Source organism: Protomyctophum bolini (genome assembly GCF_963924005.1).
Source record: "Protomyctophum bolini genome assembly, chromosome: 7".
NCBI classification, from domain to species: Eukaryota; Metazoa; Chordata; class Actinopteri; order Myctophiformes; family Myctophidae; genus Protomyctophum; species Protomyctophum bolini.
In genome coordinates, this window is record NC_137868.1 from 46,356,011 (window position 1) to 46,381,916 (window position 25,906).

The window sequence follows — 25,906 nt, forward strand, 5'->3', positions numbered from 1 at the left end:
TGTTTCGTCTGAATCCTGCCCCGTTCTTTGGGTGATTCCCCTGCAACCTGCTCCAAGGCTGTGTTCTGCCCCCCCCCCCCTGTAAACACTGTAGTGGGGATATACACTGTAGTCGTGTACAAAAGTTAAGTTTATAGACTTAAATAGTGTGTCTTAAAGTTGCATTTAATCGTAATCCGATGTTAATGATAAGCTGAGCAAACGAGGCCTTGAGTCGAGTTGGTGCACTCAATTAATTCTCCCAAAGTGTGTGTGTGTGTGTGTGTGTGTGTGTGTGTGTGTGTGTGTGTGTGTGCGTGCGTGAATGCGTGCGTGTCCTGACCTGACCTGTGTGGGGACATTCCACTTTCAAACGTGTTTGAAAGTGGAGTTTTAAGTTACAATGGGTTCGTATAGGAACTCGGCATGTCTGTTAAAATTAATATCAAATATCTAAAAAAAATATACTGAATCGAGCAAGTTAAAAACTGACAAAATTACATAAAAAGGAACATAATTATATAGTGCTGCTTAAAAAAAACTAAACTAAACCAAACAAACGCACGTTAAAAACAAACTTAAAAGTAAGCTGAAATGTAAAACACAAAGTCAAAATGAAATATAGACAAAAAGGCAAAACTATTAATAGATCTACATAAACCTACGCTGCTCCTGATGCACAGCCAGGTGCCAAAGTTCCCACAGGTTAATTTTCCCGGCAGCATTTGGCACCAACACTGGTTTTCCGGTCAGCGATGGGGCGTTCCACACAAACACGTTGACATTGAAGGCGTACCTTGTGTACGGTAACCATACGGTAACCTTACTGTATATAAAGGATCCTCAACCAAGGACTCTGTAGCAGCTGTCTGGAGGACTCTCTGAACCAGGACTCTGTTAGTCTACCAGCTGTGTGGAGGACTCTCTGATTAACCAGCATGGTGAGTATTTCACTGACCTCTTAAAGGGACACTTCACCCTTTTTGCAAAAACATAATATATGTTAATGACGTTTAGAAGCTTTAGAACACTTTCCTGGGGGACTTTATGTATTGTAATATGTGGTTTTAGATATTTTAGATTGTAGCAGTGAGCCCGGTGTCTCTGATGTCATGGACACTGGGGCTCACTTCCTTCGCGGACTACATGTCTCAGTAAGACAGCTCCCCCCCCTATCCACAAGGAGGAGCAGTGCACCAAAGAATTATGGGAATTGTAGTCCAGGACCAATGTCCATGACATCAGAGACACTGTGCTCACTGCTACAATCTAAAATAGCTAAAACCACATATTACACACATAAAGACCCCCCAGGAAAGTGTTCTAAAGCTTCTAAACGTCATTAACATATATTTCTTTGCACAAAGGGTGAAGTGTCCCTTTAAGAGAACAACCATTTGTATGTTTGACTAGTGCAGGAACGCTTTATCCCTAAACTGATTTACTTTACTTACTTAGGCCTACTTATTTACTTTAATTACTTAGGCCTACTTATTTAATTACTTGGACCCCCATCCGAAAGATTATTATGTATTCCAAGATTTGCGTCACATTTTCAAGGTTTTTCAAAAATAGCAGATCTACAAGCTCGTAGCGCGGCACTACGAGCTTGTAGATCTGCTATTTTGCAATAGCTAATGTGTAACATAATGCTTGAAACACCAAAAGGGGTTCCCGTGCTGAATGGGCTAAATGCATTTGAATAGTGCGACAGGGACCAGTGTCGAAACATTATTCAATGAATATGGAATATAGTCTCTCTGTCTCTGTAGGGTGGAAACCTCATAATTATGTCCCAAATATGACACTTTTCAGGATTGAAATTAAAAATTGGCAAAATTATCAGATCACAGTATAGAAACAAGTATAGGGAATGAACTAACAAAACACAAACAGTTTAAATATGGAGATAAGAGGTTTCTGCCCGACAGTGACGATATTATAAAATATATTTTAAAATGTGAACATATCCTCATACTGTACGACCGTATGGATAATTGTATTAAATACATTAGGCCTACAGTAGTGTGTTTTTGGTGCATATTCTACTGTTGGTTTACCTATGATCCTATATTACTATTTCAATGCATTTATTTACCTTTGTGTTCTTACTAAATCACTCTGGATTAAGAGCGTCTGCTAGATGCCTAAATGAATGCCCAATATAAATAACAACACATTTTGTTTTTCATCCAATTTTGAAATCATAGCGATTTCCTGTGGTGTTGGTCGTGTGTCTCCTCACTCCGGTGATTGTGACTAGTTCTCAGCCAACAGACTGTCATGACCACTACCTCCTGAACAACAATAATCTCAGTGGAGTCTACTTCATCTATCCCGGTGGTACTGCTGTGAAGGTCTACTGTGACATGGACACCGATGGAGGGAAATGGACAGTAAGAATGATGTCAATGTCCTACAAGACTATTGTGTCATTATGTCACTGTCACTGTCACCTTACTACATTATGCAAAAACAATTGCACTGAATGCATTGAAAGGGTATTAAATGCCATATCCATGGGTGGCACTAAGTTATGTAGCGCTATATTGGATCACTCCAATATATGATAGTTCCGTCCGCAGGCGGAGCGTCGAGCGGACTTACCGATGATCCCGTGCTAACAGCCACGGGAAAATGACGTGTGAGTGAGGCACCGCCTCCCGAGGTTACTTTGCTCGCACACGTCATTTCCCCTTCCTCTTTTCTTTCCTCGGCGTCGTCGATTGGTAAGGACTAAAGGTATTACCGTAAGAAGCGTATAACTCCTTTTGAGCAGCCAGCTTGGCTCCTCTCAGAGTTGCCTTCTTGTATCAGTGTGTTGGAAGCTACTAGCTAAAAACACCACCGTGCTACGGTGGCACGAGCCGGTCGCTCGCGCTACGGCGTCATAGGAGGTTGCCCTTGTTTGACTAGCTGTCTTTCGTTTGTCTGACGGTCTGTCTGCTTTGCCGGTCCCTCACGGCTCTCACTTCGGGAACGGACGCCTTCCCTAGACGGCTGTGGAGCGGGTCTCGCTAGCCACTCGGCAGCTAGCTCGTCTCCCAGGGAAAGAAGGAGACGCCACGCGTTCTCCACTTCCCCGTCTTATTACTTTAACAATTAAAATCGACCGTTCAGCAGTACACCAAGCACATAGCTGATTTCACTCAGTTGGCTGGAGTACCAACACTACATGACATTAAGTCAGTTGCACAAGCACTATACCTGTTATTTTGCCTGTGTTGTCCCTCCGTATAAAGCCAAAGGCTAATAAACGGTGTGTGATAAGGTTTCCATTATATTATATTACAGAGTGTATATATTATATTGCTTCTATTGCCCGTGTAAGCCAAGGGCTAACACACGGTGCGCATTTGAAATCTTGTATATTGTTATATGTTACACAAGTAGGTTGAGTAATACTGATTTTCTGTCCTATCACCCGTATAAAGCCACGGGCTACTGAACGGTGTGTGATAAGGTTCTGCATAGTATAATACGTTGCACAAGTGACTGTATATTATACAGATACGGTATTATTGTGTTAACATAGCAGTATATTTAACTCTCTCTGTGCTGTCACCCGTATGAGCCGTGGGCCTATATACGGTGTGTGACATAGTTTGCATTATATATTCTATACGCACGCAGGTGTCTGTGTATATAATAATTTCTGTGCTGTCACCAGTATGAGCCAAGGGCCAATATACTTTGTGTGATATAGCGTATATTGTATATTATATACGTTGCACGGGTAACTGGCATATAATAACTTCTGTCGCGTCACCTGTACGAGCCAAGGGCCAGTGTACGGTGTACGATACAGCCTTGTAGGTTTATATGTTGCACAGTTGACTGTTGTCTGTATCACCCGTATGAGCCAAGGGCCAGTATACGGCGTGTGATAATTATACTGTATATTATATACGTTACAAGGGTAACTGGTTATATAATAATTCTGTCCTGTCACCCGTACGAGCCAAGGGCCAATGTACGGTGTGTGACAAAGCGTTATACAATTGTAAGTTCAAGAGTAACTGTTCATCAGTATATTTAACTCTTTGTGCTGTCACCCATATGAGCTAAAGCTAGGCCAATATATGGTGTGTGACAAAGCTTTATACATTTGTAAGTTCACAAGTAACTTTATCTGTATACTTAACTCTTTCGGTGCCGTCACTCGTACGAGCCAAGGGCCAGTGTACGGTGTACGATACAGCCTTGTAGGTTTATATGTTGCACAGTTGACGGTTGTCTGTATCACCCGTATGAGCCAAGGGCCAGTATACGGCGTGTGATAATTATACTGTGTATTATATACGTTACAAGGGTAACTGGTTATATAATAATTCTGTCCGGTCACCCGTACGAGCCAAGGGCCAATGTACGGTGTGTGACAAAGCGTTATACAATTGTAAGTTCACAAGTAACTTTATCTGTATACTTAACTCTTTCGGTGCCGTCACCCGTACGAGCCAAGGGCCAATGTACGGTGGGTGATACGGCTTAGATATATATTTCATACGTTACGCAGTAACTGTATATTTAATATTTTCTGTCTGGTCACACGTGTAAGCCTAGGGCTAATATACAGTGTGTGATTTGAGGGTCACATTGTGGCGGCATGACCTTCCACTGTACCTCATGTAAGGCGCCGATGCCCGTCGGGGACGGGCACCGTGCCTGCTTCCGTTGTCTGGGTCTAGGGCATGCACGCGCAGCGGTTGCAGACCCTATGCGGTGTCAAGCCTGCGACCTACTGGGAGATAGACTCCGTGCGGCCCGGCTAGAGGCCATGGAGAATATGGCCGAACAGCAAGGCCCCCCCCCCGATACCGGCGATCTCCCCCCGTCGGGGACGGTGCGGGAGAGCCGCTCTGCACCTGTGGCACAGGCTGTGGGTGTGGGGGTTGACGGGCGAGACCCCGCCAAAGGTGGGGATCTCTCTGCTATGGGCCCGCCAGCTACCAAACACCCTAGGGTGGAGCTGGATACACTCGAGCGTAGAGCTCAGTGCCTACGCCAAGATGTAGACGCTCTGGACGTCGCTGACGACGACAACGTCGTGACTGTCTTCGCCCCAGACGATCCGGATCTCCTTGAGAGCGCCTCACTTTACGACGAACCTTCAGTTGCTGGCTCAGAGGAGCCATTTACAACTACGGAGTCTATGCGCTTTCTCTTGGAAAGAGTGGCGAGTACTTTGGGCCTTGAGTGGGCAGATCCAGATGACGTCAAGGCGCAGATCCCCATGTGTCCGCAGTTTGCTGCGGCGTTCAGCGAAAGCTGGTCCAGGATGGGGAAGTCCGGGCCACAGGCTCGTTTTCGCTCCTCTAGAGAGACCGCTCCATGGACCCGCATGGCCAACCAGGATGCCATGGGGATTGATGCATATCCTGCTATGGATAATGTTGTGGCGGCTACGTTCCTCACTGATGCTGAGATCATTGGAGGCAAGGGCCCTCAGCTGAAGCCTGGCCTGGAGAAGACCAGTGAACAGCTCCTGAACAGGACCTTTAATGTCCTTGCGGTCATGGCACGCCTTAATAATGCAGCCATGCTGCTGGGCACCTACTTGGCGCACTTGCTCCCCAAGCTCCAAGGGTCCGAACAGCGTTGGACGGACGAGGCAATGGAAGTATCCAGGCTTCTGGGTCTTCTGCAGTCCGAATTAGTGCGAGCCAACGGCCAGGCAGTGGCCTCGGTGGTGGAATCGCGCCGTCAGCTCTGGTTGTCCCTGTCAGGCCTAGAGCCTCACGTACAGAAGGCTTTCTGTAGCCTCCCCCTAACACCAGGCATTACCTTTGGCACAGGGGTGGACGACATACTTCGCAAAGCGGAGAACTTACGCAGGGACAGGGAGACCTTGGTTAAGTTTCGAGAGACCTCTCAGCCACGTGCAAGGCCTGCGCCCAAGAGGTCATGGTCGCAGGCACGCCGAGGACTCTCAACCGGCTTGCAGCAACGCCTTGGTCCGGCTCCTCGCCAACCCCAAGCCCAGGCCCACCGGTACCAAGCCCAGCCCCAGGGGCAGTGGCAGGGTAACCGGGGACGAGGGAGACGGCGTCGCCAGAACAGAGGGGGTGGAGGCCCCTCTGCCGGGCGAGGCCGATCCTCAAGGAAGAACCCAGGCCTCCAGCAGTCTACCTGACTGCTGCGTGGTCGGCATCGGCCGCTTCTCCCAGGCCCAAAGGGCAATCTGGGAGGAGCGTGTGGAGTCCCCTTGGGTGTTGGACACAGTCCTAAGAGGGTACAAACTCCAATTCCGTTGTCGGCCACCGCCCTACAGGGGCATTCGAGAGACTACTGTGTCCGATCCTGCGAAGCGGGTGGTTCTCCGGCTGGAGATCATCGCGCTCATCGCCAAGAGAGCGATCAGGAAGTTAGAGCCTTCAGAACGGCTCGATGGGTTCTACTCCAGGTACTTCATCATTCCAAAGAAGGACGGGGGCTACCGTCCCATTCTGGATCTGCGCAGCCTCAACTGCCGCCTGAAGGACCTGACGTTCAAGATGCTGTCCCCAGCCCGGGTGTTGCAGGCCATGTCCGAGGGACTGTGGTTCACCACCCTGGATTTGAAGGACGCGTATTTCCAAGTGCCCATCCATCCAAGCCACTGGAAATACCTCCGGTTCGCCTTCGAAGGAGAGTCCTACGAATACCAGGTACTTCCCTTCGGGCTTTCTCTTGCACCACGCACCTTCACAAAATGCATGGATGCGGTTCTGGAGCCCCTCTCCTCCATGGGCATTCAGGTGCTGAATTATCTCGACGACTGGCTCCTCTGTGCTCCGTCCATGGAGCACGCAGCCAGGGACACCAGCCTCCTGTTAAAACACATCCAGGAGCTAGGGTTGGTCCTGAACGAGAAGAAGAGCCGTTTGTCCCCTTCACAAGACGTGGTCTTCGTGGGGATGGCTATAAACTCATCTCTCATGAGGGCGAGTCTGCCCGCCAAGAGAGTCGAGACGATTCTGTCCTTTCTCCTCCGGTTCCGCCTGGGACGGACAGTGTCCGTCGGGGACTGCCAACGCCTACTGGGCTTGCTAACAGCGGCCTCGTCGCTGGTCCCCATCTCAGGCCGCTGCAGCGGTGGTTCAATGCCCACAAGCTGCATCGGCGGCGACACAGACATCGTCGTCTCCTGGTGACGAAGTACTGTGTGCTCGCACTCACTCTGTGGCGTGCCCGCTCCTTTTTGGAGTCAGGGAGGGCGCTCAGCAGGATGACACGCAGGGAACTGGTGTGCACCGATGCCTCTCTGGAAGGTTGGGGCGCTGTGTACAGGGGCATGGCGGCCAGCGGCCGCTGGAGTCCGCCATGGTCTGTCCAACATATCAATGTGCTGGAGCTCAGAGCTGTGTGCCTGGCGCTTCGGCATTTTCTTCGGCATCTGGAAGGCCGGCATGTGTTGGTGCGGTCAGACAACACCTCGGTTGTAGCCTACATCAACCATCAAGGTGGGTTGAGGTCCCGCCGTCTCCACGAGATGACGCGGGAGCTCTTAGTTTGGGCTCAGGCTCACTTCCCATCTCTTCGGGCCACGTATGTCCCGGGGGTCCAGAACTCTGCAGCGGACATGCTGTCCAGAGACGGACCGAGAGAGGGGGACTGGCGTCTCCACCCTCAGGTCGTGCAACAACTGTGGAACAGGTTCGGGAGGGCACAGGGGGACCTGTTTGCCTCCCAGGAAACCGCTCACTGCCCCAGTTGGTTCTCACTGGCAAATCCTCCAGGGCCTCTGGGCCTGGATGCCTTGGCTCACGACTGGCCGCTGACGCGGCTCTATGCCTTCCCTCCATTTCCCCTGATCCAGGCTACGCTGGACAGAGTCGGGAGGGAGGGACATCGGTTGCTTCTGATAGCCCCACGCTGGCCGAGACGCCCTTGGTTCAGGGTGCTACTGTCTCTGGTCGCGGGTACACCGTGGCAGTTGCCTCAGAGGCCCGACCTGCTTTCGCAGGCTCAGGGAGCCCTGTGGCACCCCCGCCCCGATCGCCTCCAGCTATGGGCTTGGCCCCTGAGAGGCGCAGGTGGTCGGGTCTAGGTCTCCCAGAGGGAGTTCTACATACGCTGCAGAGTTCCAGAGCCCCGTCTACGGTTGCAACATACCAGGTTTGTTGGCGCCGGTTCCGCACTTGGTGCGCGACCTGTGGTGCTGACCCGGAGCACTGTGACGTTCAGATTGTGCTACACTTTCTGCAGTCACTGCTGGACGAGGGCAGGGCGGCCAACACTCTAAAGGTGTATATGGCCGCTATCTCTGCATGCCATTCTGATGGCTTTGACGGACAGCTGGGTAAGCATCCATTGCTGTCACGCTTTATGAAAGGAGTAAGGCGCCTCCGCCCAGTGAAGACTCTTCAGGTCCCCACTTGGGACCTTGGCTTGGTGCTCTCAGCACTCGGGAAACCTCCCTTCGAGCCCCTGGATACTGCCTCTCTTCAGCACCTTTCATGGAAAGCTGCGTTTCTCTTGGCAGTCACCTCTGCAAAGAGGGTGGGGGAGCTCCACGCGCTCTCGGTGAGCGCAGAGTGTCTCCAGATGGGTCCTGGTAAAGCGAGTGTTACTTTGCGACCCAATTCCTCCTTTCTGCCGAAGGTTCTGTCCGTGGGACATGTGAATCGGCCTCTTCACCTGTCTGCCTATGTCCCTCCCTTGAGTGGGGAGGGCTCGGGTGATGCTCCTCACGTCCTCTGCCCGGTGAGGGCTCTGGACGCCTACGTCGTGCGAACGAAGGCGGTCAGACTGACTGATCAGCTCTTCGTATGCTACGGTGATAGAGTCTTGGGCCAAGGCCTCTCAAAGCAAAGACTCTCACATTGGCTTGTTGATACAATTGCCTGTAGCTTACCACTCGGTGGGGCAGGTTCTGCCGCCCGCGGTGGTGGCGCACTCGGTTCGGGGCATGGCTACTTCTTGGGCGCAGCTTAAGGGTGTCCCCCTTTCGGACATCTGTGCCTCAGCCAGCTGGACGTCGCCTAGTACCTTCACCAGGTTCTACCGCGTCAATGTGGTCCCTGAGAACCGGTTGGAACAAGCCGTTTTAGGGGTGGCCTCTGCTCCTTCGGAGACAGTGGGCCCCTCTTTGTGATTGAGCTGGGGCTGGCCGCTCCCACCGGGAGGGCCTGGCTCTTGTTCTCATTGATAGGTCCCCGACTGATCTGGTAGTGTACTATCATATATTGGAGTGATCCAATATAGCGCTACATAACGTAGGTTACGTAGGTAACCACGGTTATGTGAGCGATTGGATCACTCCAATTATAGTCGCGGTGATCTATCGCGCCTCGGAAAGGGTACGAGGAAGGGGAAATGACGTGTGCGAGCAAAGTAACCTCGGGAGGCGGTGCCTCACTCACACGTCATTTTCCCGTGGCTGTTAGCACGGGATCATCGGTAAGTCCGCTCGACGCTCCGCCTGCGGACGGAACTATCATATATTGGAGTGATCCAATCGCTCACATAACCGTGGTTACCTACGTAACCTACGTTGTATAGTTTTTCGGTTAAAACATTATTATTATTTTTTACCGAACAAACATTCTAGTCTACAGATTTATATCATAATATAATATATAACATAATATAAAATATGACTTATGGCAGCTTTCACTATAGCTTCCTTCTGAATAACTTTTTCAGAAACATTTTGACCCCCATAGTTTAGAACTGAAGACATTTAAGTGTCGATCAGTTAAACTGCTTCAATTCACACACCTTAACTTTTATATAAACAAAGACACTGTTGTTAAGCACTCAATAACATCAAGTCAGTGGACGGTATTTTATATTGGACAAGCAGAGCTTTTTTAATGATATTTATCTCCCTCCCTCTCTGTCTGTCTGTCTGTCTGTCTGTCTGTCTGTCTGTCTGTCTGTCTGTCTGTCTGTCTGTCTGTCTGTCTCCCCCTAAGGTTTTTCAGAGACGGATGGATGGCACAGAGTTGTTCATCAGACGCTGGGACCAATACAAGAGAGGCTTCGGCAATGCTGATGGAGAATACTGGCTAGGTGAAAAGACAACAATATAGTACCATTATAATGACTATTAGTGAGGACCAAATATATAAAGTCAGGTTGAAAATGGGTGAAGTGATCCTTACACTGGTCTTCATGTCCTTTAGGCCTGGAGAACCTGTACCATCTGACCGAGAAGAGAAGTGACCTGAGAGTGGACATGGAGGACTTTGAAGGGAACTCTGCACACGCTCAGTACAGCAACTTCTACATCGGCTCTGAGGACCAAGGATACGCGCTGCACATTGACCAGTTCACGGACGGAGGAGCAGGTGTGTTTACTTAGAAATCACCGTTGTTGTCATCGCTGGTTTCAGGGAGTAAAGTAATAAAACTCAATGTGCTGTATTTTGCGTATCTTATAAGTACCAGGTCTTATTACTTAACTTAATAATAATAATAATAATAAAGCTTTATTTGTATAGCACCTTTTAAGAACAAGTCACAAAGTGCTTTTTTAAGACCTGGTCAATGCTCTTTGGCCACTCAGAATAGCCAAATGGCATTGATCATGCCTCCAGGTCTTAAGTTAAGTAATAAGACCTGTTACTTAAGTACAGCCCAATATAATAATAATAATAATAATAATAATAATAATAATAATAATAATAATAATAATATCTCAAACTTATATAGCGCTTTTCTGAGTACCCAAAGACGCTTTACATGGGGGTTCTTTACAGAGAACAACACAAATAAAAACAACTTTAATAGAAAAAAGAAATAATCACTAGAAGCTAAAAAACATTAAAAGACAGTGAAAAGGGTTAGCTAGGGATATATCTATATATACTGTATAGGCTATATATATAGCCTACACATAGCAGCATAAGATAAGCAGATACAGGACAGTACTGTATATGTATATGGAGTTAAGTATAAGGCACTAAAGAAGTAACACATATACTGTAGCAGCTATTTGCATGATTAGACAAACTGTGTGCAGAAAACAACACACACTTTACAGATTTAAAAACAGACCAGATCATTTTTATCAATTCCGTATATTTGATTCATTCTTAGAGTAATAGAGATGTGCATTACTGTATACTGTGTGTGTGTGTGTGTGTGTGTGTGTGTGTGTGTGTGTGTGTGTGTGTGTGTGTGCGTTCGTGCGTGCGTGCGTGCGTGCATGCACGCGTGCGTGCGTGTGTTGGTTGCACAACGGTGTCAAGCTAAAATGATGAAAATAACAAATCTACAAACTCACAACTAGTGGATCTTCTATTTTAAATAATTTTAATAAACACAATCTATTATTTTTATACTCATTGCTTAATCCAGCCATGCACCCAACGGTAGAGCTAAAATCAACACATGTAATTATTTTCATAGTAAAAACAAGAACTAATTTACGACGATGATGATGATGATGATGATGATGATGATGATGAAGATAGTGTACTGCATTACATTCTCTTTTTAACTCTTTCCACACAGGAGACTCACTGAGCTATCACAATGGACAGAGATTCTCCACTCTAGACCGAGGCCAGGATAGCGATTCATCAGTACATTGTGCTAGAGAATATCTGGGGGGGTTCTGGTACCGCAATTGTCATCATTCTAATCCCAATGGAGTTTATCTGTGGGGAGATTACACTGGCTCACCTGGTGGTGTTGGTGTTGAATGGTATCATTGGAAAGGTTACATGTATTCTCTGAAGTCCATCAGTATGAAGGTCAGACCTCAACCCAGAAGAGACGAGCAGGACGGACAGACAGACGAATAGATTCACTATCTGACACTTCAAACACTGGGCAGACAGACAGACAGACAGACAGACAGACAGACAGACAGACAGACAGACAGACAGACAGACAGACAGACAGACAGACAGACACTTCAAACACAGCTCAGGAGTCTAAGGAGTTAAACGCAGTCTACACACTGTCATAATATGCAGTGGTGGAAAGTAACTAATTACAAGTTACTCAAGTATTTTGCAATTTTGAGCTACTTTTACTTTACTTGAGTATTTCCATTTTTCAATATACTTTATGCATCTATATCTGAAGAGAAAAGATTTCACTTTTTGACTTTCCACTGAAACATTTAATTACAAGCAATCAAAGCCCTCTATTATATTTCACCCATTCAAAAATAGCACAACGCTTCGCAATGCAACACGTTGTGTGAGCTTGTAGATCTGCTATATTTGTGAAACGGTTTGACATTTTTTCGAAACATTTCAAAAGAAAGAAAGGAAATCATCATGATGATCATAATCATCATAATGAGTATTTATACTTTTAAGTATGATGCCAATACGTTTGTACTTTAAGTACATCTTGGATTACAGGGATTTTACTGTAACAGAGTATTTTACACTGTGGTATTGATACTTTAACTTTAGTAAAACACCTGAGTTACTTCTTCCACCTCTGGTCATAATATAATCACACACATTATTGGTTTAGTAAAGAGACAGAAACCAAACATAAACATAACCGGTGTCTCCCAGGGCCCTGTACTTGGTCAGCTCCTTTTCCCCCCTAAAATAGCCAATCTACAAGCTAAGATTTGCAGCAATTATACCATGAGTTCTGAACCTTCCTGTCTGATAATACCTGTTTCTGAATATCTGTCTGATCTGAAGTTAAAGTGTCACCTCCTCTGGTTACGACTCTTGCCTGGATACTGGATTACGTTCTTGGGTTTTTATGTCATATTTACAAAACAGAATTAATTATTATTATAGACTGTTATTAATTGTAAAATGTGATCATAGCATGAGTGAAACTAATTAACTCAATGTCATTCCCTTCTCCGTAATGACTCTAATAAAACAAGTAAGCATCATAATGTCATGTTTTTCATTCATTTATAAATACCATTTTCAAGCTATATCAGTTCATTATTCCAGTATAGTTCTCCATGTGTCAGAGGGAAATACGCACGAGTCAAATTCCTTGTACGTGAACATACTTCGGTTTTAGTTATAGTTTTGTAAACACAAAACAGCTTCAGTTAGTGATGGGTTTTTGTAAAGCCTTGCTATTTTTATAATAGTAAACTAAACTGTTTTGTCAATCATAGTCTTCATTATTTCATTGTAGTTTTAGTTAACGATACTATACTTTTATTCCAATTTTGAATACTATATTTTTAAAGGGTGCATTTATACATATAGCCTACTTTACATTGTGGTATTTTTACTTGAAGGGACAGTTCACAATATTTGATCTTAAGTTGTATGAACCTACTTGCCATTAATAATAGTGGTTGCAACTGCAGATTGCCCGAGTCCCGTGGTGGGAGTTCTGCTCGTGAATATTAAGTAGTTCCGGTCATTTTGTGGGGGGGCACAGGGGGCCACGCATTAAACGTACATGTAATACTGGAGCGGTGATAACGCTCCATCTTAGCTAGGTATGTGTTTATATATCGTCACTGTGTCGGGTGGAAACCTCTTATGTGAAATACCTGGTATACCTTTCAGGAAACATAAAAATGAACCATGTGTTCCAATATCATTTAGTCACAAGCTCTTGTTAATACTGATTATACTGATATTGATTCAATATTTAGAACATCGATAAAATTACTTAATCTCCACTTTAACATCAACTTTCTTTTAAATCAATCTACAACAAGGCACGCGTTGATCTTGTAGATCAACTACTTGTGTTGTTTTTGTTACTTTGGTGTCACACTGCAGTATGAAGTAGCAGGGCATACAGGCCTACATTTAGACCCCAAAAAACGAATAAATAATAAAATGAGAAGAAAGTAGATTTTTAGACTTTAGATACGAGGTTTCTGTCCGACGGCAACAATATGTTTAGCTGCTCCTTCATCCTGGAATGATTGACAGGCCCTGACATGATCACTGATCACCATGGGTCTATTTTTATACGACTGATACATTTGTATACGATTGGTCAACGTGATTGCTTTTAAATCAGTGGTTTTCAACCATTTTCATATCAAGGCCCATTTATTTATTCTCCATTTGAGCCACGGAAACCACCATCTGATGACATTTTAGCCTCTCAGACCCCAGAACGACAGAATGTGTACACATATCCATGCCGTATGTATGTGCTACACCATTAGGAGAGATAACAAACGTTGATCAAAATAACAATTCTTCTACAATCTCTAATTGTGCACGTGGACTTCTTGTACATTTAAGATCAAAGATCTACAAAGGGTCCATTTGGTTACACCACCTCTCCATCATTTAGAGCTGCATGGGGACCTCCTGGAACCATGCTCAAGGACCACTGGTGGTCCCTGGACCACTGGTTGAAGAACCACTGTTTTTTAAATGTATCGTTACAGCCCCGAATGGTGGCTGAGTGTGCAGTGATTGGCTACTGTAGTGGAGCTATAGCTCCTGATTGGCTGCTATACAGATATGGCTTCCAAACACAGCACACTTTTTCAGTTTTAGTATTATGATAATGTAGGTATATAATGTCATGGGTGTGTAGGGGCGGGTGGAAGGAGGTATAATAATAATAATAATAATAATAATAATAATAATAATAATAATAATAATAATAAAACTTTATTTGTATAGCACCTTTCATGACATGAAATGCAGCTCAAAGTGCTTTACAGAAAAATGGAGAATAAAAGAAAAGCAAGGCAACAACATTAAAAACAAGCAGTAATGCAATACAGTGAGGACATGAATAACAAAAAATAAAAAATAAAAGATCAATTAAAAGCAATGTTGTAGAAGTGGGTCTTGAGCTGAGCTTTAAAAATGTCTACAGAGGCTGCCTGACGAAGGTATAGAGCCCGCACACCATTATTTTGGTAAAGAATGACTTTATTGAACAAAGACAACGTTTCGATCTTGACAGATCCTCGTCGGGTCAGTAATACAGACGCACACATTTCATCACTTTTATCCAGTTACCTCAGATTGAGTCCCTCCCCCCGTTATGTGCCACGCCCACAAAACACAGGTGAGTCCCGTTACTCCTGAGGAGCCAGGATTGTGACAGAGTATACAAAATATACTTGGATATATATATATATATATTTACATAGAATACATCACAATATTAAAAACATTACTTAAAAACAATTTTTTCCACTCTAGTTGAGACACATTATCTGAGTGTGGACATAGAACAATTGAGCATAAACACCATAAGTACAGCATAACTAGTAAGGGTCCATTTGGATATAGGAGGGTTCATTTAGGTCCCTCTAGTGGTGACTCACAGAAGCAACTCACTTGGGTACTTTTTCCATAATATAGGAGCATGGAATTTTATTGTGTAGGGGCGGGTGACCACTGGTTTTGTTATTCACTTTGTTCTCTGTTTTTGAGGGGCGCTAGGTCCTATATATACAGGTTTAATCTTTAGTTCAATGTTTGCTTAATAAACGCCATTGACAATGAAGGGAAAACTTACGTAATTTCGTAACTCATTACGTCATATTGTCCCTTTATTGTTAATGGCGTTTAATGTTTGTGTGGGCACCGGGTTGTTTTACATCATCCTAATCAACATGAGTTAGACTTTAATATATTAGCGCCCCTCACTTCACACGGGTGTGGTTTTTTGTTAGTTATGTCCTATCGGACTCAGGAGATAGGCCTTTTCTTAAGGTTTCCTTTAGGTAAGGAATAGGCTATGGGATTTATGTTTTGCATTTAGGAGGTCTCAACCCGACTGTGTTTTTACATATTTTATCCTCTGTATCCACTGTAAATTGTCTAAAATCAATTTCTAAAATAGGATTTGAACCCTGTGTGGCCTGGCTGTTTGGGTCGACTGGGTATGAGGGGGTCCATTTTCTGCTACACCGAGTCAATGGTGGAAAGTAAATAAGTACAAATTACTTCAGTACTTCATGTACAATTTTGAGGTATTTGTACTTTACCTACTTCAGTAATTCCAATTTTCAATACACTCCACTATACATCTCAGAGGCAAATTTGTAGTTTTCCCTAATACAATTATTTGAAAACTTCAGTTACTAGTTACTGTGTAGATTGTTATTATTATTATTACAAAACATATTATCCACTTCAGCCCCATATACATTTCGGCCATTTGAAAATAGCCGATCTACAAGCTCACAATTGGTAATGGTTTGTTTGCTGAGTTATGCTGCCACCTAGTGGAGGTATGTATGGCTACATGTCATTGTTTGTCTCCACTTGCCTGCCTGCCTGACATCTATTTATCTGTGGAAAAATATATGTGAAAATAGCAGATCTATACAATCTCAATCCGTTTCCATTGGGCGTACGCACACGCACGTGCGCACGCACACCACACCATGGAGTGGTGCAGACTCACTACTCCCAATCTTCCACCGTATAGTCTGAAAACCCACCTCTTCAAAGTTCAGACTCCATCATGGCCCGTAGCACTTGCCCTATAGCCCCGACCTACGACCTCACAGGCGTATATATGCAGAGGTTCAATTTATGTATTTTAGATAGCACTTTATGTAGACTTGATATAGCATTTCATGCAGACTTATAGCATTTTATGTAGACAGCAGTATAATAGGTAATAGCAATTCATGTAGACATTATACTCTAAAGTGGTGGAATAACTTTACTTTACAATAAACTAATTTCCGTTGTGAAACGTGCATGGATCCTCGCTTCTGTTCTGTGTCTTCTGTCACTGAAGAGTGAAGACTGACTACAACCTAAACCCTGCTCAAAAACGGCCCTTCTGTCCTATTGGTTGGCGGTCAAACCCCACCCTTGTGTTTCGTCTGAAGTCCCGCACCGTTCTTTGGGTGATTCGCCTGCAACCTGCCTCTTCCCCACACACACTGCCTCTTCCCCACACACACAGCCAGTGGCACCCATCCGCAAAACAAAGGAAAAACAGCACCCTCTTTTCCTTTGAGTTTGGTCTCGAGAGACCAGTGGCAGGGTGACTGGGCCTGAGTGGGTAAGGCCCTGTGCCCAGTGGCAGTTCTTTTTTGTTGATCAACCATCGTAGCATCCTTATTCCGAAGGGGACATTATAGTCAAACAATGGCCGATCTACAAGCTCACAACGACCTTGTAGATCGGCTATTTTCAGCAAACTCAGTAGTGTGTTGAGGCGAGGGTTTACAGTAAGTAGTTAAAAGTCTGAAATGAACAAAAATACATTAATTTACACAGCAATGAATGAAGCTATCTAGATTTGTTGAATGAATGCTTGATTCTGATTGGTGACTGAATTCAGCAGTGTGTGGATTTTGAATAATTTTTAGTTCAATGTTTGCGCCATTGACAATGAAGGGAAGGAAAACTTACGTCATCTTGTCCCTATAATAACAATAAAGAGAATTTAATCTTTGATTTGACACTGTTTGTTTTACATCACCATTACATCACCTAATCATAGCAACATGAGTTAGACTTTAATGTATTACAGTTAGATTAATATCATTCTAATTATTTTCTTATCTATAGTCCCCAATACCGAATCCCTCCTCGATGTCGTAAGATGATAAGAAAAATCTAAAATGGCACATGTGCTTTTAATTAATGGGGTAATTAAGTGCAAAGGTCAAGTTTGATACTCCAGACAACGTACAGAGATCAGTCCCTTTTCTACAAAGGTTAAAAACAGAGTGTCTTAAAGTTGATAATGAAATATGCTATGATCCGCGGTCAATGATACGTTGGACAGTGTGTGTGTGTGTGTGTGTGTGTGTGTAAGTAAAACACTACTGTATGCTGTGCATATGACAACACATATGACAGGCAGTTGTTGTATTGTATTTAATGTCTATTATTGTATTGCATTGAATCATGTCATGTTTATTGAAATGCATAACGTTAACATATTATTGTACATAACAGCTAATAGTACACAAAGTTTAAGCTGTTTTATAACAGATGCGGGGGTAGGAATGCACGCACGCACGCACGCACGCACACACACACACACACACACACACGCACACGTCGTGTATTTTCACACAACTTAACCAACTACTAGACTATAGAGAAGACCGACGTTCTCTAAAGCAAACTGGAGACTGTAGAGTATAGAAAACCTTGTCAAAGCATCAGACGGTCGGATGCAGAAAACTCAGGCAGAGAGGTGAACTGAAGATCCATCGGACTTGTATTTGTTGAAGACAAAGACCAAGACAGCAGAGAGCTTCCCGCGGGCGGCCATGCAGGTCCGCGGGAGCACAGCAGACTACACACACACACACACACACACACACACACACACACACACACACACACACACACACGAACGACCTACTATTTGAGAAAAGCATCTTGGAACATTTTGGAATATTGTTGAGACAACACAAATCTATAGAATGGGGGTCCCTGGCAGGCCTGGCACACTTTTTTTTGTTTCAGATGGGGATGCGTGGCCAAATAATATACATGTTCATTCGGGGGTCCTCGACATGAACATGGTTGAGAACCAGTGCTATTAAACAATGTAAAGGCCAAATCTCTGGAGAGCAAGACCAGGATATAGAAAGGAGGCCATGGGGTTATAGTTAGGGTCAGATGTCAGGTTGTGTTAAAAGAAAGCTACACTAAAACGACATACAAACTAAACTAACCCAAGGAACCCACATAGAAAAAATATTTAAAACTAAACTGAGCTTGACAACACAAAGCCAAAACTAAATAAAAATAAAAACGAAATAAAAAAGGCAAAACTATTAATAACCCTAATTTGCTCACTGATGCACATGCAGACAGGTGCAACGTTCCCACAGGTTCATTTCCCAGCAGCATTTGGCACAAACACTTCTTTTCCAGTCAGTGGTCAGTGAGAGATAGAAGTTCCACACAAACGTACCATGGAAATGGACATGGCATTCATTAACTTTGTTACATAACAGCGGTTCCCAAATTTATTCATGTCAAGGACCCCCCCCAACATGATACTCATTAGCCTGGGGACCCCCCCCCCCCCCCCCATTTGAAGATTTGTGCGGCTCTAGCAGTGATATTCAACCTTTTTCATTTGAATTAGGCTATACAGACCCCCATTTAATGGCATTTCTATCTCTGGCACACCCAATTTATATTGTAAAATCAATGTTAATGTAACTTTATTGATTATTACGGGTCCATATGTAGACTATTGGGTGACGTGGTGGAATAACAACTGATTCTAGGGGGAACGAGAGGTCCAAAACTTCACAGAGTCGACGTGACACCTGAATAATTTGATGGCTTACATGCGATCTCTTTTGATATGGATATAGGCTAATTTCTGGAATAGGAGTCTAAAAATCAAATGCATGCACCTTGAATTATAACGTTTTATGTAAATGTCTCTTCGGGTAGGGATTCTATTTTCCTGTTGAATTACTTACTGGACCAGACCGGACTACTTTAACTTTACTTTACAATAAAATAATTTCCGTGCATGGATCCTCGCTTCTGTTCTGTGGCGTCTGTCACTGAAGAGTGAAGACTGGCTACAACCTAAACCCTGCTCAAAAACGGCCCTTCTCTCCTATTGGTTGGCGGTCAAACCCCCCCCCCCCCCCCCCCTTGTGTTTCGTCTGAATCCTGCCCCGTTCTTTGGGTGATTCCCCTGCAACCTGCTCCAAGGCTGTGTTCTGCCCCCCTGTAAACACTGTAGTAGGGATATACACTGTAGTCGTGTACAAAAGTTAAGTTTATAGACTTAAATAGTGTGTCTTAAAGTTGCATTTAATCGTAATCCGATGTTAATGATAAGTTGAGCAAACGAGGCCTTGAGTCGAGTTGGTGCACTCAATTAATTCTCCCAAAGTGTGTGTGTGTGTGTGTGTGTGTGTGTGTGTGTGTGTGTGTGTGTGTGTGCGTGCGTGAATGCGTGCGTGTCCTGACCTGACCTGTGTGGGGACATTCCACTTTCAAACGTGTTTGAAAGTGGAGTTTTAAGTTACAATGGGTTCGTATAGGAACTCGGCATGTCTGATAAAATTAATATCAAATATAAAATAAAAAAAACTGAATCGAGCAAGTTAAAAACTGACAAAATTACATAAAAAGGAACGTATATAGTGCTGCTTAAAAAAAACTAAACTAAACCAAACAAACGCACGTTAAAAACAAACTTAAAAGTAAGCTGAAATTTAAAACACAAAGTCAAAATGAAATATAGACAAAAAGGCAAAACTATTAATAGATCTACATAAACCTACGCTGCTCCTGATGCACAGCCAGGTGCAAAGTTCCCACAGGTTAATTTTCCCGGCAGCATTTGGCACCAACACTGGTTTTCCGGTCAGCGATGGGGCGTCCCACACAAACACGTTGACATTGAAGGCGTACCTTGTGTACGGTAAGTAACCATACTGGATATAAAGATGTGTACGGTAACCTCACTGTATATAAAGGATCCTCAACCAAGGACTCTGTAGCAGCTGTCTGGAGGACTCTCTGAACCAGGACTCTGTTAGTCTGGTCAGCTGTGTGGAGGACTCTCTGATTAACCAGCATGGTGAGTATTTCACTGACCTCTTAAGAGAACAACCATTTGTATGTTTGACTAGTGCAGGAACCCTTTATCCCTAAACTGATTTACTTATTTATTTACTTATTTATTTATTTACTTTACTTACTCAGGCTCAAAACGTGATGCTTTGATGATCAAGTGGCATTAATTAACGAATAAACTAAGTTTAAACACGGGGATAAGAAGTGTATGCCCGACACTGACGATATTATACAATATATTTTAAAATGTGAAAATATACAGTATCTTCATACTGTTACCAATAATATAAACTATTGTATTAAATGAATTAGGCCTGCAAGTAGTGTGTGTTTTTGGTGCACATTATACTGTTGATTACCTATGATCCTGTATAGAGTATAGATTACTATTTCTATGCATTTTAATGTATCACCTTTGTGTTCTTACTAAATCGCTCTGGATTAAGAGCGTTTGCTAGATGCTAAATGAATGCCTAATATTTAAAAAACAAAACATTTTCTTTATCATCCCATTTGAAATCCCAGCCATTTCCCGTGGTTTTGGTCGTGTGTCTCCTCACTCCGGTGGTCGTGAGTTCCCTGCCAAGAGACTGTGCTGATGTCTACAGTCTAGACGACAGAGCTCCCAGTGGGGTCTACACCATCTATCCTGTTGATGATGGCACTGCTGTGCAGGCCTACTGTGACATGGACACCGATGGAGGGAAATGGACCGTAAGAATGATGTCAATAATGTCCTACAAGACGATTGCGTCTTTATGTCACTGTTGTCATCTTACTGCAGCATATGTAAAAACAATTGTACTGAATGCATTGAAAGGGTGTTAAATGTCATATCCATGGGTGGCACTATAGTGTAGAAGGCCTACTATACTTTTTCTGTTAAAATATTTTTATTAACAAACATTGTAGTCTACAGCAATGCTTACTATCACATATTACTAAGTCATGGCAGCTTTCACTATAGCTTTCTTCTGAGTCTCTGAAAAACTTTTCCAGAAACATTTTGCAGGAAACTAAATTGTTTAGTTCTGACTCCCATATTTAGTTTTTAACATGTCTGGAAGATGGTCAAGTGTCAGTTGAACTGCTTCAATGTACACATCTTACCTTAAACATGTGAGATATGCATGTTGATATGCATTGTTGTTAAGCGCTCAATAACATCAAGTCAATGGCATTTTATATTGGACAAGCCAAGCTTTTGTTATTCAATTACATTTCTATCCTCTCTCTCTCTCTCTCTCTCTCTCTCTCTCTCTCTCTCTCTCTCTCTCTCTGCAGGTTTTTCAGAGACGGATGGATGGCTCAGTGGGATTCACCAGACCCTGGGACCAATACAAGAGAGGCTTTGGCAATGCGGATGGAGAATACTGGCTAGGTGAGGAGAAATAAATAGTAGCCTACTATAATTTATATTGAGCATTATTGAAGACCAAATATATATGAAGACAGGTTGAAAATGGGTGAAGTGATCCTTCAATAAAACACTGGTCTTCATGTCCTTTAGGTCTGGAGAACATCTACTATCTGACCTACAAGAGAAGTGAGCTGAGAGTGGACATGGAGGACTTCAGTGGGGACACGGCATACGCTGAGTACAGCAACTTCTACATCGACTCTGAGGACCATGGATACATGCTGAACGTGGATCGCTTCACGGACGGAGGAGCAGGTATGTTTAGGAATCACCGTTGTTGTCACCGCTGGTTTCTGGGTGTAAAGTAGTGGATAAAATAAAACTCAAGACATCTATACTTACACATAACAGCATAAGACGAGCAGATACAGGACAGTACTGTATATGTACATGAAGTTAAGTATAAGGCACTAAAGAAGTAAGTGATTTCCACAAATAACTGCTATCACATGCATTGCACGCACGCACGCACCCAGTCCTCCAGTCCTGAGTGTTTGAGTCAGACAGGCAGGCAGGCAGGCAGGCAGGCAGGCAGGCAGGCAGGCAGGCAGGCAGGCAGGCAGACAGACAGGCAGGCAGGCAGACAGACAGACAGACAGACAGACAGACAGACAGACAGACAGACAGACAGACAGACAGACAGACACAGACAGACAGACAGACAGACAGACAGACAGACAGACAGACAGACAGACAGACAGACAGACAGACAGACAGACTTCAAACACAGCTCAGTAGTTAAACCCACTTTATATACATATGCACTGGTGGAAGGTAACTAAATACATTTACTCAAGTATTGTGCACTTTTGAGCTACTTTTACTTACTTGAGTATTTCCATTTTTCAGAAAAAGAAAAGATTTACACCACTGAAACATTTAGTTACAAGTTGCTGTCTTGATTTAGAATAAAAATACACATTAAGCAATCGAAGCCCCCCCACATAATATTTAATCTATTAAAGAATAGCAGAGCTACAAGCTCACACATCGCAATGTGCACATAGCAATGCAACACGTTGTGTGAGCTTGTACATCTTCTATTTTTTTAAACGGTTTGACTTTTTTTTGTTGAAACATTTAAAAATAAAGAAAGGCAAAGAAAACAGGCCAATCATCATGAGTACTTATACTTTTATGATGATGATGATGATGATGATGATGATGAAGATGAAGATAGTGTACTGCATTACATTCTCTTTTTAACTCTTTCCACACAGGAGACTCACTGAGCTATCACAATGGACAGAGATTCTCCACTCTAGACCGAGACCAGGATAGCTGGTCATCAGGACATTGTGCTAGAGATCGTCTGGGAGGGTTCTGGTACAGCGGTTGTCATCTTTCTAATCCCAATGGAGTTTATCTGTGGGGAGATTATACTGGCTCACCTTTTAATGTTGGTGTTGTATGGGCTCATTGGAAAGGTACCATGTATTCCCTGAAGTCCATCAGTATGAAGGTCAGACCTCAACCCAGACGAGACGAGCAGGACGGACAGACAGACGAATAGATTCACTATCTGACACTTCAAACACAGGACAGACAGACAGACAGACAGACAGACAGACAGACAGACAGACAGACAGACAGACAGACAGACAGACAGACAGACAGACACTTCAAACACAGCTCAGGAGTCTAAGGAGTTAAACCCAGTCTACACACATATGCAGTGGTGGAAAGTAACTAATTACAAGTTACTCAAGTATTTTGCAATTTTGAGCTACTTTTACTTTACTAGAGTATTTCCATTTTTCAATATACTTTATGCATCTATATCTGAAGAGCAAAGATTTTACTTTTTGACTTTCCACTGAAACATTTAATTACAAGCAGTCAAAGCCCTCTATTATATTTCACCCATTCAAAAATAGCACAACGCTTCGCAATGCAACACGTTGTGTGAGCTTGTAGATCTGCTATATTTGTGAAACGGTTTGACAGTTTTTCGAAACATTTCAAAAGAAAGAAAGGAAATCATCATGATGATCATAATCATCATAATGAGTATTTATACTTTTAAGTATATGATGCCAATACGTTTGTACTTTAAGTACATCTTGGATTACAGGGATGTTACTGTAACAGAGTATTTTACACTGTTGTATTGATACTTTAACTTTAGTAAAACACCTTCTTCCACCTCTGGTCATAATATAATCACACACATTATTGGTTTAGTAATGAGACAGAAACAAAACATAAACATAACCGGTGTCTCCCAGCCAGGGCTCTGTACTTGGTCAGCTCCTTTTCCCCCCTAAAATAGCCAATCTACAAGCTAAGATTTGCAGCAATTATACCATGCGTCCTGAACCTTCCTGTCTGATAATACCCGTTTCTGAATATCTGTCTGATCTGAAGTTAAAGTTTCACCTCCTCTGGTTACGACTCTTGCCTGGATACTGGATTACGTTCTTGGGTTTTTATTTCATATTTACAAAACAGAATTAATTATTATTATAGACTGTTATTAATTGTAAAATGTGATCATAGCATGAGTGAAACTAATTAACTCAATGTCATTCCCTTCTCCGTAATGACTCTAATAAAACAAGTAAGCATCATAATGTCATGTTTTTCATTCATTTATAAATACCATTTTCAAGCTATATCAGTTCATTATTCCAGTATAGTTCTCCATTTGTCAGAGGGAAATACGCTCAGTCAAATTCCTTGTACGTGAACATACTTTGGTTTTAGTTAGTTTTGTAAACACAAACAGCTTCAGTTAGTGATGGGTTTTTGTAAAGCCTTGCTATTTTTATTATAGTAAACTAAAATGTTTTGTCAATCATATAGTTTTCATTATTTCATTATAGTTTTAGTTAACGATATAAGCTTTTTGAATACTATATTTTTAAAGGGTGCATTTATACATATAGCCTACTTTACATTGTGGTATTTTTACTTAAAGGGACAGTTCACTTTTTTTCAACTGTATTAATAGATTGCCTGAGTCTCTTGGTGGGAGTTCTGCTCTGGTTTTGGTGAATATCATGTAGTTCCGGTCATTTTGTGGGGGGCACAAACGCTCCATCTTATCTAGTTACCGGTATGTGTTTATATATCGTCACTGTGTCGGGTGGAAACCTCTTATGTGAAATACCTGGTATACCTTTCAGGAAACATAAAAATGAACCACGTGTTCCATCATCATTTAGTCACAAGCTCTTGTTAATACTGATTATACTGATATTGATTCAATATTTAGAACATCCATAAAATGACTTAATCTGCACTTTAACATCAACTTTTTTTTTTTAAATCAATCTACAAGGCACGCGTTGATCTTGTAGATCAACTACTTGTGTTGTTTTTGTTACTTTGGTGTCACACTGCAGTATGAAGTAGCAGGGCATACAGGCCTACATTTAGACCCCAAAAAACGAATAAATAATAAAATGAGAAGAAAGTAGATTTTTAGACTTTAGATACGAGGTTTCTGTCCGACGGCAACAATATGTTTAGCTGCTCCTTCATCCTGGAATGATTGACAGGCCCTGACATGATCACTGATCACCATGGGTCTATTTTTATTACGATACATTTGTACGATTGGTCAACGTGATTGGTTTTTAAAATCAGTGGTTTTCAACCCTTTTCATATCAAGGCCCATTTATTGATTCTCCATTTGAGCCACGGAAACCACCATCCGATGACATTTTAGCCTCTCAGACCCCAGAACGACAGAATGTGTACACATATCCATGCCGTATTTATGTGCGATACCATTAGGAGAGATAACAAACGTTGATCAAAATAACAATTCTTCTACAATCTCTAATTGTGCACGTGGACTTCTTGTACATTTAAAGAAGATCAAAGATCTACGTATAAAGGGTCCATTTGGTTATACCACCTCTCCGTCATTTAGAGCTGCATGGGGACCACCTGGAACCTGCTCAAGGACCACTGGTGGTCCCTGGACCACTGGTTGAAGAACCACTGTTGTATCGTTACAGCCCCGAATGGTGGCTGAGTGTGCAGTGATTGGCTACTGTAGTGGAGCTATAGCTCCTGATTGGCTGCTGTGGACTATACAGATATGGCTTCCAAAACACCAGCACACTTTGTTCAGTTTTAGTATTATGATAATGT

The 25,906-nt window shown here is 43.1% G+C and overlaps 2 protein-coding genes across 2 annotated transcripts; both read left to right on the forward strand.

Annotated features, from left to right (window-relative positions):
* The first annotated feature begins 854 nt into the window (after positions 1–854).
* Positions 855–11,865, forward strand: LOC308318952 (microfibril-associated glycoprotein 4-like). Its single transcript, XM_080768690.1, has 5 exons — positions 855–920; positions 2,190–2,375; positions 9,879–9,975; positions 10,089–10,253; positions 11,422–11,865. The coding sequence occupies exons 1-5, from the start codon at positions 918–920 to the stop codon at positions 11,712–11,714; spliced, it is 744 nt and encodes a 247-aa protein (XP_080624816.1). The 5' UTR covers positions 855–917; the 3' UTR covers positions 11,715–11,865.
* Positions 11,866–17,402: 5,537 nt separating this feature from the next.
* Positions 17,403–23,371, forward strand: LOC308318765 (microfibril-associated glycoprotein 4-like; the record flags this gene model as incomplete). Its single annotated transcript, XM_080768394.1, has 6 exons — positions 17,403–17,407; positions 20,282–20,385; positions 20,971–21,095; positions 21,666–21,762; positions 21,892–22,056; positions 23,022–23,371. The coding sequence occupies 6 exons, from the start codon at positions 17,403–17,405 to the stop codon at positions 23,312–23,314; spliced, it is 789 nt and encodes a 262-aa protein (XP_080624520.1). The 3' UTR covers positions 23,315–23,371.
* Between the last annotated feature and the right edge of the window lie 2,535 nt (positions 23,372–25,906).

What these genes read in the sequence shown, in the direction of transcription:
- LOC308318952 (XM_080768690.1), top strand. An exon ending in CCGATGGAGGGAAATGGACA is followed by an intron (nt 2,376 to 9,878) that starts GTAAGAATGATG and finishes TCTCCCCCTAAG; the next exon opens with GTTTTTCAGAGACGGATGGA. An exon ending in TGATGGAGAATACTGGCTAG is followed by an intron (nt 9,976 to 10,088) that starts GTGAAAAGACAA and finishes CATGTCCTTTAG; the next exon opens with GCCTGGAGAACCTGTACCAT.